Genomic DNA, 18,758 nt, shown 5'->3' on the forward strand with positions numbered 1-18,758 from the left:
TCAATGATGTCGCGGAATGCGCGATCTATGCTCGTATATCTTGATTTTACAGGTAGTCCACATTATTCGCATGTATTCCGGATAGAGATTTGATACGACCACATAGGCCCGCAGTCTTCTTACTAGAGACTTTTCGCTTTTGATGGACAGTAGGGTTTCGTCCGATATCCAGAGGAAATGTCTGTGAACGACGGGATCTACATTGAGCTTCTTGAGACAGGTGCCGAGAAAGACGTCCTCCCAGGGAAACAGGGGTGTGGTGAGGGCCGCCTTGTATGCCGCTGCTCCCAGATCTGTTGACATGATGTAGCCAGGCCCGTTGAGGTAAGGCGGATAAGTAGGAGATGGGTAGTATTCTTCAGATATGTAATACTTGCTGGAAGTATTGCGGAATACCTTTGCTCCTATCAGGGCCTCGGCAGCCGTCCAGTTGGAAATGGTGGAATTCTTAAAGATCCAGAGGAACCGACCCTGATTCAGCATTGAGTCGTCGTCGATCTTCATCATGAAACTGGCGTGTCGACAGTGAAGCGTCATCCATTTCAACCCCATCACCGTCTTCAGAGTCAGGTTCGCGTAGCTGTCGACGAAGTCCTCCTGCACAATGTCTCCATACTTTGCGGCCTCTTCGTCGATCAGCTTTTGGAGAGTGGCGTTTTTCGGAGTTCCGAGCAGGAAGACCGTGGTGAACGAACCGCGTTTGATGGCGGGCCATTCCTTTTCATTGCCGTAGGTTTCACGAACCACCAACCGACGCTTGAAATTCCCTGGCGCGGTGACCACCATGAATATGACGAAGACGGGCTTGACTTTCCCAGTGGACAGGGTGCAGCGATGCTTAGGCAGATGAACATAACGGTAGTTGTGTTCGTCGACGCGCTCGTCGACGTACCGTTTCACTTTAATTTCCGGAACTGCTCGCTGGTTTGCCGCATTCTCGTTTTCCTTCTGGACAGCCTCGTCATCCTCTGCCTCGCTTTCCTCGTCATCATCGTTCATCAGGTCGCCATCATCAGACTTGATCTTTTTAATGATTTCATTCTCCATCTTTGTCTCGGGCACATTATCTTCCCTCAAACGTCCTTTTCCCATTTCACGGAGGTTCGTCGCCTCATGGTTATCATTTCCACGCGAAAGGTTTATCAAAGCCCTATCATCCAGACCGCTGGCCATTGTGCTGATGGGAACGTTCACGATATCGTTGTCCGCGTCCATCAACAACATCAAGGTGTCGTTGAGTCTGCCTACGACAGCGCTGTCGGGCAGGAGCCCGAGCCGGGCAAACGTCCGTATCGTCTTATTGGCCGACAACTCGCGATTGGTTATACTCCAGAGGACGAGTCGACGTCGATGGAGCTCGCGGGAATATTCGGCGTTCGAACTGCAGTGGAGGTAGAGTAGCCCATAGATGGCAAGGGGTACGAGAAGGAAGAGCCATGATATGCGCACGAGATTGGATCGAGCTATCATCGACATCTTGCAAGGACCTGAATAATAAAGAGAAGTTGGCATACAAGTTGTAAGCTTTGATGCGTCTGTTTCATTTGTTTTCTTCTCAGAAATTGTATTGGGAATTCTACTGCAACCGCATATATGTATATTTGAATAAGTTATAGCTTTTCCTAGCTGAAATAATGTATTTCGAATATCACGCTACTTTCCTCATTAATCATCATTTCGACAAAATCCATCGCGTTTTCATCGCCTGTCAAGGCACTATGGATTTAACTTGGCTTCATTTCTTAAAGATAGATTATACATGATTGTGACGACACAACAAGCACACTTGACAACCTTTAGTCTGTAAATCGTAAGTGGATATGAGAAAATTAATTGAAGAAGTTGAGGGGGAAGCATTACTTGTTAATTTCGGACATTCCATTTCCATCAAATACAACTTAATGATCATGTTTGATTATAATGGTTATGTGTTTACACAACTACAAGATTGTACAATTATGCACTCGGCAAAAAAAAAAAGTGAACACTTCTTCCAGTTCATAGTTTTCATACCCTGTAGTAGATTTTGATAAAAATCAATATATTACATGTACATGTATATACCTTTTAAGCTACTTTATTACCTACACTGTAAATCAACCTGGAGGTCAATACAAAGGGGAATTTATGCATCATTGAGCACATTCATTTTTGTCCTCCAAGGTAAAAAGTGAAAATTGCAAAAATTGACATGTCATTCATGTGCAAATGCCCTTCAAGAAACAATAACAAAAGACCAATTTAACACAATGAGAGACATGAATGAAATAGCAAAAATATGTTTTTGTTCTCTTGTACCTTTTCAAAGCCTCAAACTGAAACTAAAACACCAAAGTTGGAAACCAGACGGGGCATAAGAATTTTCTGTATAGCCTCAAACACAACACATTGGGAAACGAAAGAGGGACATAAGAATTTTCTGTCAACATCAACTTCAAAATGACTTAGGGAGTTTGGCCACAAAGGTGATTGATATAAAATTTCATCATTTAATTCTTTTAATTCACGAATCTAGGAATTCATGAGACAAAATCAAGAACCAAATAGAGTTTTCAGAGTTCCTATTACATACATGTAATAAAATGTCAAATTTCTAACATTTTTGTAAGTATCACTTCCTCTCTAATGCCATTTGAATTGGGATTTGACAGAAGATTAATGATTTTACTCCATTATTGTAAGTCTTTCGTTATCGTCATGGCTACAAACACATTATGTATAGCGATCACAGGTTTATTTTCAAAATAATAAGTATTTCTTATAGTGTTAAATTTGTCTTTTGTTCTCATTCTTATGTTGTACTTGTAGAGCACTTACTCATGACTGTCAACTTGTTCGTTATTGCAATTTTTTCCTTTGTGCCTTGGAAGAGGAAAAAGAATGTGTTTTGCCACTGTGTAAAGTTTCCCTTTTTAATGACCCACCAGGCTGGTAGTTAATTGAATTACCTTTAGAATGGTATTTGTTATGTACTTTAAAGGGTGTGCACAGTTCTGGTTGAGGTGAGAATTTAGCTTTTAACGTTTTGCGAGATATTCAGAAACCACTCTATGAGATGTCAAAGAGCATGCTATTCTAAGGGGTATCAAAAGTTTATTTGATGTAAATCGGTTTTGAAATGGCTGAGATATCCAAAAACAAGGTGAAACAAAGAGATCCTTATAAAAGGCGTGGCCTGTCGCCTTTTATCATCATCACTTTTTTGGATATCTCAGCCATTTGAAAACCGATTTTCATCAAACAAACGTTGAATCCTTCTTAGAATTTCATGCTCTTTCATATTTCGTAAGATGTTTCCTCATTATCTTACTTAGGAATGTTCAAAACATGAATCCCCACCTCAACCAGTACTGTACAGTCCCTTTAATTTCTAGCCAAATACTCCATGAGAAATAATGTGAGTTAAAAAGAGTTCACTTTCTTTTTTTTCTTTGCTGAGTGTATATATATATATATATATATATATGCATGTATACGTAAATATATAGTATATACTATACGTAAATATATACAGTACATCGTACATAGATACACTATACATAAACCCATGAGTGTTTGCAAAATGTGAGACTCTATTTCACCGGTATGAATGATTATGATATCGGAACGAATGCTGTGATAGGCAAGAGTTCCATATGTACCCCGCTAAAATCTCGTGACATGAAGTTTTTCTTTACACTTTACACACTCGCAGACTTCTTGCACAATGCACCATGTTCTTCAAGATTCACCACCATCATGTCAATATCCTACTTCCAGTGTATATAACTCCAGTTAGATATTTCAGCAGACACGATCACCTACTAAAGTACGAATTTCCTGCCGCACCCATTGACGCTTAGAAATTACTATTCTTTCTACCCCCGCACAATCAGGACCTGGAACCCCTACTAATGTACCTCTCTTTGCAGTCACAGCACCATCATCAGTTGCTGCTTTCCAGGATGCCACCCTTCCTGTAAGGGATGCACCCTCCTGTGTGCCCCAGGCTGCTCTAAACCCAGAAGTGGATTTTGCTTGCGCATTCATTTTTTTTAAATGTATACATACAACTTTTTCACTGTAGCCTATACTCTATACTTCTAACACTGTCACCTATACTGGCTCACACCCATCCCAGTTTGGCTTCATGGACAAGCTGCTATCGGATTATTATCTTCAAGATTCAAGATTCTCGTAAAACAATCTATTCAGCAACTATACCTACGCTTTGTAGTTCAATCATAATACACTTGTATATATGTAATAGAAATACATGTACCACAGAAAAGATCAATGTGTGTAACACACACCTACACACACGTACATACACATATATACATGTATACATTGTATTAGCGTGTTTATATCCATATATATCCATATATGCATGTATTATATATATATATATATATATATATATATATATATATCCAACATGATTTCTCTGGTGGTGGTCGATATCATTATTTGACAGTCTCTTTTTCTCTCTCTAAATATATCATATATCATCATCTTCGAAGCGTATGCTCGTTCTCCTCACTCGCCTACTCGCCATAACACGTCTTCCCAGTGCACATTCCCACATGGTATAAGAAGCCACTTTTATCATCGCCACTTAAACGTGAAGATGAAGACGCGGGATACATTCATGTGGATCATGTTGAATCTTTTCAGTCACTTACCAGATAGATCACGCCGATAACATGAAATGTGGACTTCTTTCAGAGCTGCAGTCGCTGCGGCTCTAAGAGCAGAGCATAGTTGTCTGTGTGGCAGTCTTGTAACCTTGCTCCTAGAAAAGGACGACTTATAAAAGAATGCCCTGGATAACGCTCCTCTCTTCGTACCTCCGTCCGCTCCGACTAGCACTAAAGATTTGTCACGAAAAATGCCGGTATTATGTCCTTACATATCAGCGTTCACCTGTGCAAAGTCTTGAAGGAAACAAGAAAGAATTTGAAAAGGAAAAATTTCCGTATCATGGGGCTTTTTAACTCTTGAAGGAACACCCAGAAGAAATACTACGCATGATCGTGCTAAAAATAAGACAAGAGCGCCCTATAAACGACACGGGCACAAATGCGCAGTTGTGCGGAGGGTCTTTGTCATTGGCCAGGTTGGTATAATACCCCGTGGAATGAGACCAGAGAATACTTACGGCATGAGTGAATCCTTATTCCCCGCAGACATTACAATAAAGGAAAGTCGTTTGTCATTACGTAACAGGCTAAATCACACTACCCATGCATTTACCTTCCCCCATGAATGCAATGGGACAACTCCAAACACAGGACGAGATTGTATTTGACATACTCTGTCTCGGGTCTTATTTCTTTGACACGTCTTCACCATTATCCTCTGACCCACGGACGAATCTTACAATGATTACAGGCAAAGTTGCAACGACACGGTTTACTTTGAATAATATATTTGGGTTTCTTTCCCGGTGGTCAATCTTCTCAAATGTACGCAAATTTCATCCTTTGGTGATTAACGAATAGGACACCAACGATCAATGATACCAACACAGCGGAAATAAAGAAGGCTTCTATTCACGATTCCGTCCTTTTATTTTGCCACCTCCTTGGGGTCGTGTTTATTGGCTTGCATGTTTGTTTATAGCAGTATCGCTCGAATATTACGAGAGGATTTTGATGAAATATTAACAATATAGGTTCGCCCTGTGACAAAAGGAACCGGACATTATGACTTTTCTTTTGCATGTTTGGCGCCTGGGATTATGATTCGGAAACACGATTTTGTTTAAGCTTCGTGTACTCTGAGTGCCGATTGGTATAGAAAACAGCGGTTCACAGTTTTGTAAACACTGTCCCAAATCCCTGACACAGAAAGGGCAAAAGAATGCAGTTTTACGGTATAGTTGTTCTTCCAAGAGCCTCCACACTTCTCCCCACTTCCGTGAGTTTGCATAGCATGGCGATTCTCTCGTGGCGTTGCCTTTTTGGTTAATGTCTCCGCCAAGAAGTATCGCAGGAGGCATTATGTTTTCGGGTTGTCCGTCCATCCGTCCTTCGGTCGATCCGTCCATAATCGATTTGAGCTATAAAGTATCGACATGAAACTTGGCACGAAACTGAAGGTCAAAGGTCATATAAGTCAAGATCAAATACTACAATTTCATAATTTCCCCTATATCTCTACAATGCCGGAAGATATTTTCATTAAACTTTGGTGTATAATGTATTGCTAAGTAAAATATTCTGTGGATTATAAAGTTTGAGGCCATGAGGTCAAAGACCAAAGGTCAAGTGAAAAGGCTAACATTTCAAGTTTTTTTTCCTCATTTTCAGAAATTGCTCTAGATATCTTCATAAACTTCATACATATACATGAGCTGCCTGACAATGATTCTCATGGGAGGTATTGGGTCAAAAGGTCAATTAAGCTCAATGGTCAAAGGTTAGGTTAAAATGCGAAAATGATACCTCTTAAGTTGAAGTAACACTATTTTCTCCGTACAGAGATGTACCTTAGAAATGATTTAATGTGTACACTTTATTAAACCCTACATATTCTGGATAACGATTATGTAAGGAAAGATTTGGGCCATGCAATCAAACGTTGAGATAAAAAATGCTGCTAGTTCACTGCCGTTGGCTGTATTTTGAAAACGGTACAAAATATTCCTATGAAAATTGGCGTATTCAAATAGTTATCATTTGCTAATCCTGAAACCATTGTCTCACATTGCCAAGATATTCTGAAGACCTCTTGTGAGAAAAGTGCGAAAGAGTGGAGGCATAACAATCGCCTTAACTTATTTCAAGTTGGCAAATAGATTAGTTGCAATAGACGCTGAACATGCTGTTTCACCTTACCATGTGGTGGGAACATTCAATTATGTCCACATCGCAAGAAGGGCACTGCGCACAAGACTTGTAATTGACTATCATACATAACAAGTGAGAGATTGCCTTTTTTCAAATCATTCCGTAGTTTTTTAACATTTATTGTCTCGCGCACATACTCCGCAAGACACACGAGTATGTTTTACTTTCCGTTCATATTATTTCTCTTGTAATTAATCTACATAATCTACCCATGTACCTATGTAGGCATACCTATCCTCATATTACAAATGATATCCCTTTTAGAAAAAAAAAAGAAAACGCTTTTCGGGCCTATTTTAATTTCTTTTGTATATAAACGATTTACCAAATGTTTCTAATATTTAACAATGCATTAGATTTGATTTGATTTGATTTGCCCATGACATAAGCATATTTTTGTCTCATGATGATATTGATTCTTTACGAGAGGCTTGTAATAAGGAATTGCAATATGTCACAAGTTGGCTATGAATGAATGAATTATTGATTAATATATCAAAAACTAATTTTATGATATCTACAAAGAAAAAATGTAGCATTGACACTGTGTCTATTAACGTGTGTGGTTCTCAAATCACGCAGGATATTTTACTGAAATTTCTGGGAGTTTTTTTGCAGACAATAAATTGAATTGGTCAAATCATATTATTTTTTTTAATGAATTATCAAAAAATGTTGGTGTAATTGTAAAGACTTAGTTTTCTCCCGAAGTCTGTTTTGAAATTAATTCATAATGCTATAATTTTACCTTACTTGTATTATGGAATAACTGTTTGGGGTAATGCTCATGAATGTCATATTTAGACATTAAGTATACTTCAAAAACGTGCCTTTTATCTTGCCCGTACCCCACCACATTTTTTCATCCCTGAAAATATTGTGATTGAATGATATGTATAAATATCAAGTGGGAATGTTTATGTTTTTATGTAAGAATCTTTTATTACCAAATAGTCTCTTAGATTTCCTCACATACAATAATCAAATTCATAATGCGCGATCCGCGAGTGATTTTCACCTACCTTTATCTCGTACTTTTTCTTATCAACGATCTATCATTTTACAGTGGTCCTACTCTGTAGAATTCTCTCCCCTGTGCAATATGTTCAAATATTCGAATATATTCAAATCTGGTTATATAAAACATTCAATAATTACACCCAAACTCATTGAAGTCAAGAGTTTCATTTCTTATCCCTTATGTTATGAGACATCATGTATTCTGTTATTTGCCATTGTATGTTTTGATTGTTTTGTCTTTGTCTTGTCCTGTTCTTATGTTTTACTTGCTTCGAACACATTCGTAACAGAAATTTAATGAATATTTTTAGGTCAGCCGAATATAAGGGACATTCTCTTTCTGGCTGCTGCCCACCGTATCATTCCTTTTTACACTGCTTAACTGATATGTTTGTAATTGTATTCTAATGTTGATGTATGTATTTGTTTTTCATATCGTCTTTCCTTTTGTGAAATAAAGAAACTTGAAGTGCTATATGTCAAGTGTTGTTGCTGCTGTTGCTTGTTTGTTTGTTTGTTTGTTTGTTTGTTTTTGGGGAGCTTCCAATTCTTTACATGTAACAATAACTAGAAAGAAAGAAAAGGGAAAGAAAGCGTTTTTGTTCCGCAACACACAGACACACATACATACACACACACACTCGCACTCACTCTCAGATCTTCAGCTTAAAGTAACTATATGCAATGCAAATGCTTGTGGACTTGTGTTGATTCATGGTACCCTGATCATCACTTATGTGGCCAAATGAACACCTAAATGCATGCCATGTATTTCATTATACATAAATCTTTAATGTATTTATTTTTTTTTCCGATTACTTGGATAATCCCACAAAAATAAACCATGTAGTCCAAGATCCTGTACATGACATCATCTGTCAATCATTGCCTAAGTACTAATATGATTAACGAAAGACATATGGATGTCCCTTTCCAAAGACTACGTTGCTAATAATATGATTATAACCAACAAAAGACATTGCAGTAAAACATGCAAGTTAGTAATGATCAGTCTAGGGGAAAACATACTTTTTTTAATCATATTGGTATAATTTAGCATTGATTGACCAATGATAACGTGACAAAATCTTGTCTTGGAAGTTTTTTGTAGGCATATCGAAGAATATTTGAAAAATTGTTATAAATACCTGGCACGTACTTAGATATTTATTTGGCCACATTATAAGTGATGATCAAGTTATCATGAATCAATAAAAGGCAACATCCATTTACATCACATAGACCCTTTAACGCACATAGACGCTTTTAGTATTTTTATTCATTTTCTTCAGCTGTAATCGCTTTCTTCCATAGGCGCTAAGTATGCATCGATCTCACATGTGAGAGACTCAGCGTTTCTTAAAAGAGGAATTGTTCTCTGAAATGTAGAAAGAAGCTAAGGAACTTATTCACAGATGCTTAATTCACGGGTGGCTGATGGGCGTCCCCCGTCAGATCTCGCGGGATCTTTTGTTGCGCGCGCTTTCCATACAATACCCTCTTTTTACATCACTGAGTTGTTCTCGGTTGGTGTGCTGTCCAACTCCTCCAGCTATCATTCTGGTACTGACTGGTGGCACGTTCGGTCGCATTTCCGCCAACACAAAGCTACACGAGAGCAAGCAGCGAGCAATTAGTGCCATTAGGGACGGCGGAATGGATTCCTGGGAATGAATCAGTTTAACTGATTTTCCTCATCTCCTCTGTGATTTTTCGTCGTGGTCCTCGGATATTTTCCTGTCTAGACTATACTACGTGACCTCATATCCTTATACATCTTGCTGCGGTCAAACACCTTTCGCAGGCAGACACGACGTGGGCAGGTGTTAGAATTGGTTCATTAAAAGTATCCTTCGGACTTCAGCACGCAGTGGTGAGTACCTTTTGGTTCGCTAGGTAGCTAGATCGTTAATGTTACTATCATGACCCAACAGTGTCTTAATTTTGGCCAAATTCGATCTTTTCAACGTGTTTATGTGTGTGTGTGGGGGGGGGGGATGAATTGAACAAGATCACCATCATTGGCGTAGTTGCCATCTATTGAAAATGGGTGCTCTATTAAAGAAAGGTACATCTATTACAGGTTTAACACAAACACATGCACGCATACACACACGAACACACACACACACACACACCAACGACAACGAACCCTTGTTACTCCTTAACTGTATCGTCATCGTCCGAACATTACTACCTATCTCCACACGTTTCTTCCTTTATCACTCCTGATAAAGTCCCATGGGTAGGCCTACACGATCTGGTGAATAGTCAGTAAATATTGCCTATGGCTGGAAATATAATTTCCAGCCACGTATCATATTTCAGTTAATATTGTGAGGGTAGAATAAAAGCTCTTACCTAGAGTTACAATATAGAATTCTAAAGTAATTGTGTTCCTATATTTTTAGGATCATAATCTGGCTGTTTCACTCACTCTGTTTGTGGTAGTAAGTATAGCTTCTCATTAGAATCCCTTGTTTTACCAAATTCAAAGTAAAATATCAATTTATATAAAATTTACTTACAAGAGAACATGAACTAATTTATCCGTTTTTTCCCTACACACTTCACTGGTATTGCCGGCAGGTTCTTTTAATCCAGTTCTTCCTTTGTCAATAAAACGTCAATTTTCCCGATGCGATTTCTCACTTACATATATCAGTATAATTATCTTGGATCATAATCTTTTCCATGTTATACGAATCCCGCACGGAGAACATCCCTAGAGATAACCACAGTTTGTTAAAAAGTGTTGGGAAATTTTTCCTGGCATTTGTCATTTCCTTCATTGAACTACTGCCTGTAGGGCCTACATGGTCATGAACCAATCCGGCTTGCTGCCGTGGAGGATGCTATTATAATATAAGAGCAGAGGGACAGCTACGTTCCCCTTCTATTTGCCATTCTAGAGAAGATCTTTTGTTCCGCTCTGGTGTCCTGCCTCCTTTAACAATGACTAATAGTACTCGAGTCTCTCACTGCCAAGTGTGTGGGTGGCCGGGCGTTGGGAGGCGACGAATTTCTTTATCGATTCACGAGAGATAATGGACATTTTATACAATACCTCTCCAACAGTCTTGATGTAAGATGGACTATATATTTTCGTAAAAGGTATAAGCCATCCTAAAAGCCCGATATGCGCAGACATGATGATGCTGTTTTCTTTCGGAATGCCCATTTATCACCTGCTTGTTGGATCAGCAACACCATGACGTGTGCAGTTGAATTATTTCGTGTTTTGAATGGATCTAGCAAATCTAATGAGGAAACGATTAGTCATAGGAGGGTATAATCGTTGTCTAACGAGTCACTGATGCAGGTTAGAATTCTATACATTTGTGTGATTTCGGAGGCGGAGGAAGTAATGGCACTCGCTTAACGTTAATTCTACTTAATATGCGTATTGTTTGCTGGAAATAAAGGTCATTGAAGTCAGTTTAATTGAACTTAATAAATCGGATTGTGCGTTTTACGGTTATATTTACAGGCTGTGGGTGACTTATTTCTAGTCCGCATTCTGTGGGTGACTTATTTCTAGTCCGCGTTGGCATGTGTATAGGCCTATATGGTCTTCCTCCTCGCCCCTGAAAGTCTGTCCTCAGCTATGCACAAATCCAAAGATATCCGATGCAAACCCCAAAGAACACACGCACACACACACACACACACACACAAACACAAACAAAACACAAGCAAAACACACACATAAAAGAAAAACAAAAACACAGAGAAAAACCAGAAACAGGAAGTTTTTTTACCAGTGTCTATGACGATGGCATCCCACTGTGGCCTATATACCGTATTCAGCAATCTGAAGTAAGTCCGGATCATTCCTTTGTACGTATATGAATCATGATGTTTCCACCAGGCCCAGCTGGATGCCTTCGAATTGTATTCTTTGGAGAGATCGAGGGCCGTTTGATTAACACTTAACAAACCATGTTCCATATCTTCGTTCTTTATAATGGTTTAAAGTGGATGTTGCAGCGCAAGTCTAATTTCCAAAAAATCGCAACTTAAGTACTCAAATCTTGTGTCAGGCACATATTCCACAGTTTTGGAGCAATTGATTGGCAAAGCATATTATCGCGTGATGCCCCCCCCCCCCTCTCATTACAATAAATCCGAATAAACACGAGTCCGCAGCATGGAAATTGTATACACCAAAAGAATCGAATATTGCAACATAGGTGAAACATTTCAATTTTCAGACATAGTGTGCCTTTAGATCTGGACCAGTATATAGGGTTCCATCCGAGAAATTTTCAAAACGTGCGTCTGCTCATAGAGTATACCAGGCAACCCATCCAACCAGCAAGGACGTATTCGTGTTTGCATCCTTACGAAGACGAGGAAACGACCTCAATTTAAATGTACCGAGCAGAACAACACCACACCGCAACCTTGCCTCGACGTGCTAATGAAAAGACGAAAGTCGGCATACAGTATATAGGGCTTACATTAGAACGCGCACGTCTCGATGGATTTTATGCTTGTTATACCTACACTCGCCGATTTCTCTTAATACGAAACATTTTTGATGATCCTTGCTATAGTCAGGCGGTCAACCATACACAGCAATGTACTTGTTCCAGATTCTCAGTGATGTCCCCTTGAAGGATGGGAAGTGGTTATGGTTTTGACCTCCTATCACGGATTTGCGGAAGGGAAGCCAACAAAATGAACCTCTATTGAGTTTTTTGGAAGGGAAGCTAGCAAAGAAGCATATTTAACGTACGTGTAGTGCGTTTGGCGAAATGTCTTGGGAAGAGTAAGCCGGCATGGCATGCTCTGCAGCAAGACATGTACATCAGTATAAGCATTATAGAGATCCGGCAAACACCAGGAAGCCCCACTACCCCTATTTCGGATTCTTTTCCTGGGGTTTGAAACTTATCCTATTTTGAACCCAATTTCAGTCTGAACTAGGAAAAAAATTGAAAATCATCCCTAGTCCCAAATGATTTCGGGAAAAATTCTAAAATACCCCCAATTTCAACGATTTCCCCCCTGACTTGAGCCCCTGAAATATGCCCCTTTCTCCGAAAGTTTGGGAACACGCCTGTGGTACAGAGACCTGAGTGGGGGGGGGGGGGGGGGGGAGGGGGCTTAGATTACAAATTGCATGTTGAGGTGTAATTAAAGCTAATGAAAATGCAACTAGAAAATATGCCGCATTGTAAGTAGCACAGCAGTTTTTCATTCGTAATTAGTATGGCGTATTTTCTTTTCAAATCATTTTAACTGAAGAATTTAGGAAAATGAAAATGCGATAGCCAAGAATCTGGAAGAATAAGCGTGATGTAATAGAGATTGAAAACAAATAACCCTCTTTTTTAACTGTCATAAGAAAAGCAAAGGAAATTAAAGAAAGAAAAAAAAAACAAAAGCAAAGCTTACGGCTCATATGGTATTTGAAACCTTTTCGTAAGACGAAGTACCTGTCCAAATGAAGATGATATTGTATTAACTAATAAGAACTCGTCAGAATTGGTGCAAGCTATCAATATGATGTCGAAAAATAAGGCATGGAAAGATAAGATATAACAGAGAAGGCATTAACTTTAGCAGAAGTTAGTTGCGAAACGAAATTCATTTTCTCATTGTCGTACTTTGCCACTTTTACGTTATCATTTCAGGACCACTGTTTAAGTTTCTTCTATCACCCTGTAAAATAACATGCTTCCGTGCATGATACATCAGAACAGGATTTTTTTTTTAAAGTTACATTTTATTTGACGATTTCCAAAGCAGGGACAAGTAGACAGGTATCGCTCATAATAGAAGATTTAGCTTACATGATGGAATGAAACTTATACATTAGCAATGGCATGGCGTTATGAATAGATAATAAGCGACGTTAAAATCAGTTTGTACATGTCTCCTATTTGTTCAAATACGCCTATACTATAGTTTTATCTTGTCGAGATGAAATTAGGTATATGCGTCAAACTAATAATGGTATTGTAACCACCTTTGAAGGAATGTCAGTGTCTATGTTCCGTGAATTTTACCTCAGGCCTATACTTCCACATAAAAACAACAAAACAAATAATCTGTATACATGCAAGCACTAATCGAGTGTTTTGAATAAACTTGATAGCACATGCCTTTCATTGTGCCCGCAGAAATACGCAAAATACAGATTTTCGCGATAACGGCTACCGCCCATTGCGATATCACATGTATTTCATTCTAAATCTGAAGTAGGATTTTATATCAGATATAACAAGCACAATAACATGGCGTTTGTTATCATTATTATCATACTCTTTATTCGCTACATAAAAAGCACGTAATTATCATAATTATACAATAAGATATTTCGCAAAAACATGCAGATATACCAGTGTAAACATAATGTATTTATGAAATTATATAATTAAAAAGGTGCGGTAAGTGATATTTGCAATCTATTCGATTCCATTCGGGTGAAAAGCAATGGAACACCGTAAACTAAGACTGTAAAAGAAGATATAGAGGTCTATCAAGTGAAGACGGAGTCGAGTCGTTTGTGGATGACTATAGAATGATTTTCTATGCAAGTGATTTTCAGTGTGGACGCTTTAGTGTTGCCGGTCTCTTTCTATAATGATTCTGAGGCCTTATAATAAATAGCATCTATTAAGGGCGTACTTATCCCGACGTTTGCACTTTGCTGATCATGGTTCTGTTATTCTTATCTCCTCAGCATCCTCTTCTTATCCGCTACGATGAGAGACCACAAATTGTGAGGCGGCGAAAACAGATGAGTGGATGAAGCCACACACGTCATCTCGTGGACATCAATGTCGTTCGGCCAGTGGTCACTCCAGAAGGTGAACCAATCCACGCAGATAAGAAAATGGTGTCACGGTTCGTCTACAATAGATTGTATAGCGCACACTACCATGTGAAAACAGGTTTTGTGTAAACCATATAGAGTTGTAAGATTGACTACAATCTGAAAAAAAAGTAACAGATATCACACAGTCGTGGGAAGTCGTTTGATGAATGCCCAGCTTGCATTGCAGCAGTGTTTTGTACGAGACTTTATATACAGGAGCTTCTTATTGTCATTTTTGCCCCCCCCCCCCCCCCCCCCGCGCGCGGGAAACAAAAAATTGGAGTGGTGGTAGAAATCGCGAAGTTTCCCCCTCTTGACTGGACTGAGATACACATTGCAAAGGTTGTTGTGCAGTCATGCCGCGCATCAGTTTAATTCGCATCATTTTACCATTTGCTATGGGAGCAATCTGCACCTATGCCTTGTTGATAATGAGCAGCGTGCCCGCACTCTCCGAAGCCAGTCCGGTTTCATCCGGGGCCTTCCGGATATGCCCGACGACGAGCGGATCGACAGGGGCTTCGAGAGGATTCAACGACGCAACAGACGCGCGGGTCGCGTGCGCCAATCCAAGATGGATATCTTCGACAAAGTGCGGCTGATGCACAAACGGGCCTCGCTGCACGACATAGATTTCGACGTTACCAAACTCGAGAAGTACGAGAAAATTATATTAGATAACGAGAACCGCGCTTTTGTTCGAAGAGAATCAGATCGTGCGACAGAAGGCACAGATTCGTCGAAGGAAAGCAAGGATTACCTTAAAACGGACATCAAAGGTAATGATGGATTTGATTCACAAGATGATATGAAAGGGAAGATAGCTGAATTAATGTTGACATATAACAAGGAAATAACTATACCAAAGAGTGAGCATTATGTTGACGAGCCAATAGACCCTCACAATTATAAATACATCCACAATCCAGACGTTTGTTCAAAAGGGGACGGAAGGCGACTCAAAGTTCTCGTCATCTTCATGGTCACAACGGCTCCTACAAATATCGAACGTCGGAACCTAATACGCCAGACTTACGGCAACAGACGGAACTGGCCAATTCTGAGCCGGGGTACCTTCCGGGTGGTGTTCTTGCTGGGTACTGTCAGCCAACCGTCACTGCAAGCTCAGCTGGACCAGGAAGCAGCAACGCACGGCGACATCGTGCAGGAGGACTTCGTAGACAGCTACGCCAACCTGACGCTGAAGACGGTGATGGGACTGAAGTGGGTGGCTTCCCGATGCCGACAGGCCACGTTCACGATGAAGATCGACGACGACTCGATGATCCACCAGAATCGGTTTCTGAGGCTCCTGAAGAATGCGACCACGAGAAACTTCACCGCGGCAGAAGCCCTGATCGCCGCCCCGGTACTTCGCAACACCAGCAGCAAATACTACATCTCTGAGGAGTACTTCCCAGCTCCAACATACCCGCCTTACCTCAACGGCCCCGGCTACATCCTCTCCACGGACCTAGTGGAGGGCCTGCTCCGAGAGGCAACGACCACGCCCCTATTTCCCTGGGAGGACGTGTTCTTGGCCTTTGTCTCCAAAAACTCGGCGTCGTGCCGAAAGAATATCATGATTTCATTCTCATCATCGCAGAGCATTCGCAGATAAGGGACAAAACGGAGGCGGCGAAACTTTTCCGGTATTACACAGTCGTTTCTAACCTCGATATCGAGTACATGACGCTCATGTTTGACACATGTCGGTTCAAAATCAAAAATAAGTCGTCATGACCCGAATATTTTGTTCATGTCATATTGTGTTCTTGTCCAGCCGAGTCAAATTTTGGTTCGCCATATGATTTTTTGTCTTAGAATAAGCACTGTTTAAATCTACTTATTGTCTTCAAACAAGAAAAATGTATAACTTCTATTGTATTCATTATTGACGTTTTCAACGTTAAGAGAAATTTGTTTTATTTTGGTCACAGAGTGTATTATATCAAGTATTTCGTTACATCAGTTCTGTTTATACGTATTTCCAAAATACATTTGTATCCTTATGACAAGATTTGATTTCAGCTTTATCCTTCCGGCAATAGGAGGATTTCATTTTAAGCCACTGCAGTCATTACCAAACATGTTCGTTGTTATGTAAGTCTGTGATTCAATCTACAGTATTTTGTCTGAATTGGGTTTCAGGAGGTGAGGCTATTTTCGTGACTTGTTTTTATTCATTTATTTGAGATATTTTTCACCGAGATCAGAAGTTACACACGACAAGTTGGGTTAATGCTAATCGCAGCTAACGTATCAGATGGCCATAAACATGCGTTACTTTGATTGGTCCTATATACAGTACGAGTGACAATCAACCAATTTATCGAGCCATATGCGATTAACTCTCGACGCTTGATTCATGATCGTAGTCTATTCTAGCAACTCGTATTAATTCGGTCTGGTACAAATGGCGAGAGCTTACGTAGGGTCAATATACGGCGTTCGTGCACGGTTTTCATTCACCGACGTCTTTACGCAGTCATATCGTGACCTAACTGAAATCAGTTTGTTTTAACGATTCACCTTTCTTGTGATCATCTACCATTCATCAAGCAAATGTAATCCGAAACAAACGTTTACTTCTCGATAATTTCTTTAGTGATAGTTTGTATCATTGTTGTACCGTGTCTTTGGACTCGACGAAATGAAATCTCATGGGCTGCTCAAATACCGACTATTTTAATAATAAGGGTTATATTACTAAAAGAAAATAACCTCCTCAGGTATGTTCTGTCACTGCAGCCATTCAAACCCTCAAATACACGGGAAATAAACACACAAAGACACCATAAACACAGCTCATACACACATACACACCCCGTACCGAGGAGTGTGTGTGTGTGTGTGGGGGGGGGGGGGGGGGATGATCGGCAATAGTCATCACATAATAGCACGAGCACAAGCCATTAATACGTTATTATACACGCACACAATTTGTGCGTACAAAACTGAAATCAAATGAAATATATCAAATGACAATCTGGATATTTATATCTGTATAATGTAGTAGATCCTTATTTCTATCGAATTTATAAATTCAGTCCATTACAACACTCATCCCCAGGAGCGTCGAACCGTTTTCATGATGGAAGGTGTGTGTGTGTGTGGGGGGGGGGGGGGGGTCCCGATCGAGGGTGTGGGAGAGGGTACCCCTTGCACACGAGGGAGATTTTTTTTTTTCATTTTCGGACCTGTATCAAATTCAGAGATCCAGTGAACATTTGTGGTGAAATATTGGATTTTTGTTTTCGTTTTTTTTTTTTTTTTTTTTTTTTTATAAGTAAGAGACCTTCATATTCAGAGAAATTTGCGGGGAGAGTGTGTAGGAGGGGAGATAGGCCCCCTCTTGTACACGAGGGCGATTTTTGCATTTTTAGACTAGAAATAAGAAATTTCATGGGGGGGGGGGGGGAATGTTTGTACAGTCCACCCCCTTCTCCAAAAGCGAGGGTAGGGGTGGGGGCTTTTATCCCCCGGGATTTACGCCCATGATACACACAATTATTATAGACATCACATTTGTATACATCCTTTACACATCATGTTAGGTTACAAGATCGTCGCCGACTGATCTCTGCCAAAGGGTTCCATGATATTTGCTCCTGCGACAGTTACTTCTATTATAATGAAATATCTGCAGGCTAAGCCAAATATAAATTCTACCTACAAACATGTAACCGCAATTCTAATCCTCACAACGAACTAAACCTTTAAAACCTATCACAACCTTAACTCTAACCTTAAGTCCTTGGAGAAAATAAGACCGGAGCAACTCTCTGGTATTAGCAAATGTCGGCCACTCTGCCAAAGTGAAATCACATTTTCTGTTCTAAAAAGGTGCAATTACAGCCTTGGCAACTGATTGTTTGAATTCATATTTTTGCAATGTGAGATTGTATGCAGGGGCGGATCCAGGAATTCCGTAAAGAGGGGGCGCCTTTACAAAATTAAAGGGGGGGGGGGAGGGGGGCGGCACACGCACCCAACCCCATTTTTTTTTAAATTTCTTTTGTTTAAAAAAAAGAGGGGGGGGGGGGCGTGCGCCCGGTGCACCCCGCCTGGATCCG

General features: G+C 40.0%; 1 protein-coding gene and 1 pseudogene across 1 annotated transcript; one reads left to right on the forward strand and one right to left on the reverse strand.

The window, feature by feature from the left end:
• On the reverse strand, window positions 1-1,476 carry LOC139741923 (beta-1,3-galactosyltransferase 1-like). Its single transcript, XM_071652494.1, has one exon. It carries the CDS (start codon window positions 1,474-1,476, stop codon window positions 1-3), a length of 1,476 nt encoding a protein of 491 aa, XP_071508595.1.
• Window positions 1,477-15,172: 13,696 nt separating this feature from the next.
• Window positions 15,173-16,425, forward strand: LOC139741924 (beta-1,3-galactosyltransferase 5-like; annotated as a pseudogene).
• The last annotated feature ends 2,333 nt before the right edge of the window (window positions 16,426-18,758 follow it).

This window comes from Diadema antillarum, unplaced genomic scaffold, assembly GCF_040938485.1.
Source record: "Diadema antillarum isolate AM-2024a unplaced genomic scaffold, OU_Dant_1.0 seq00000962_RagTag, whole genome shotgun sequence".
NCBI lineage: Eukaryota > Metazoa > Echinodermata > Echinoidea > Diadematoida > Diadematidae > Diadema > Diadema antillarum.

Excerpts from the sequence above, each read along its gene's own strand:
- LOC139741923 (XM_071652494.1), bottom strand. The coding sequence starts at position 1,476 with ATGTCGATGATAGCTCGATCCAATCTCGTGCGCATATCATGGCTCTTC.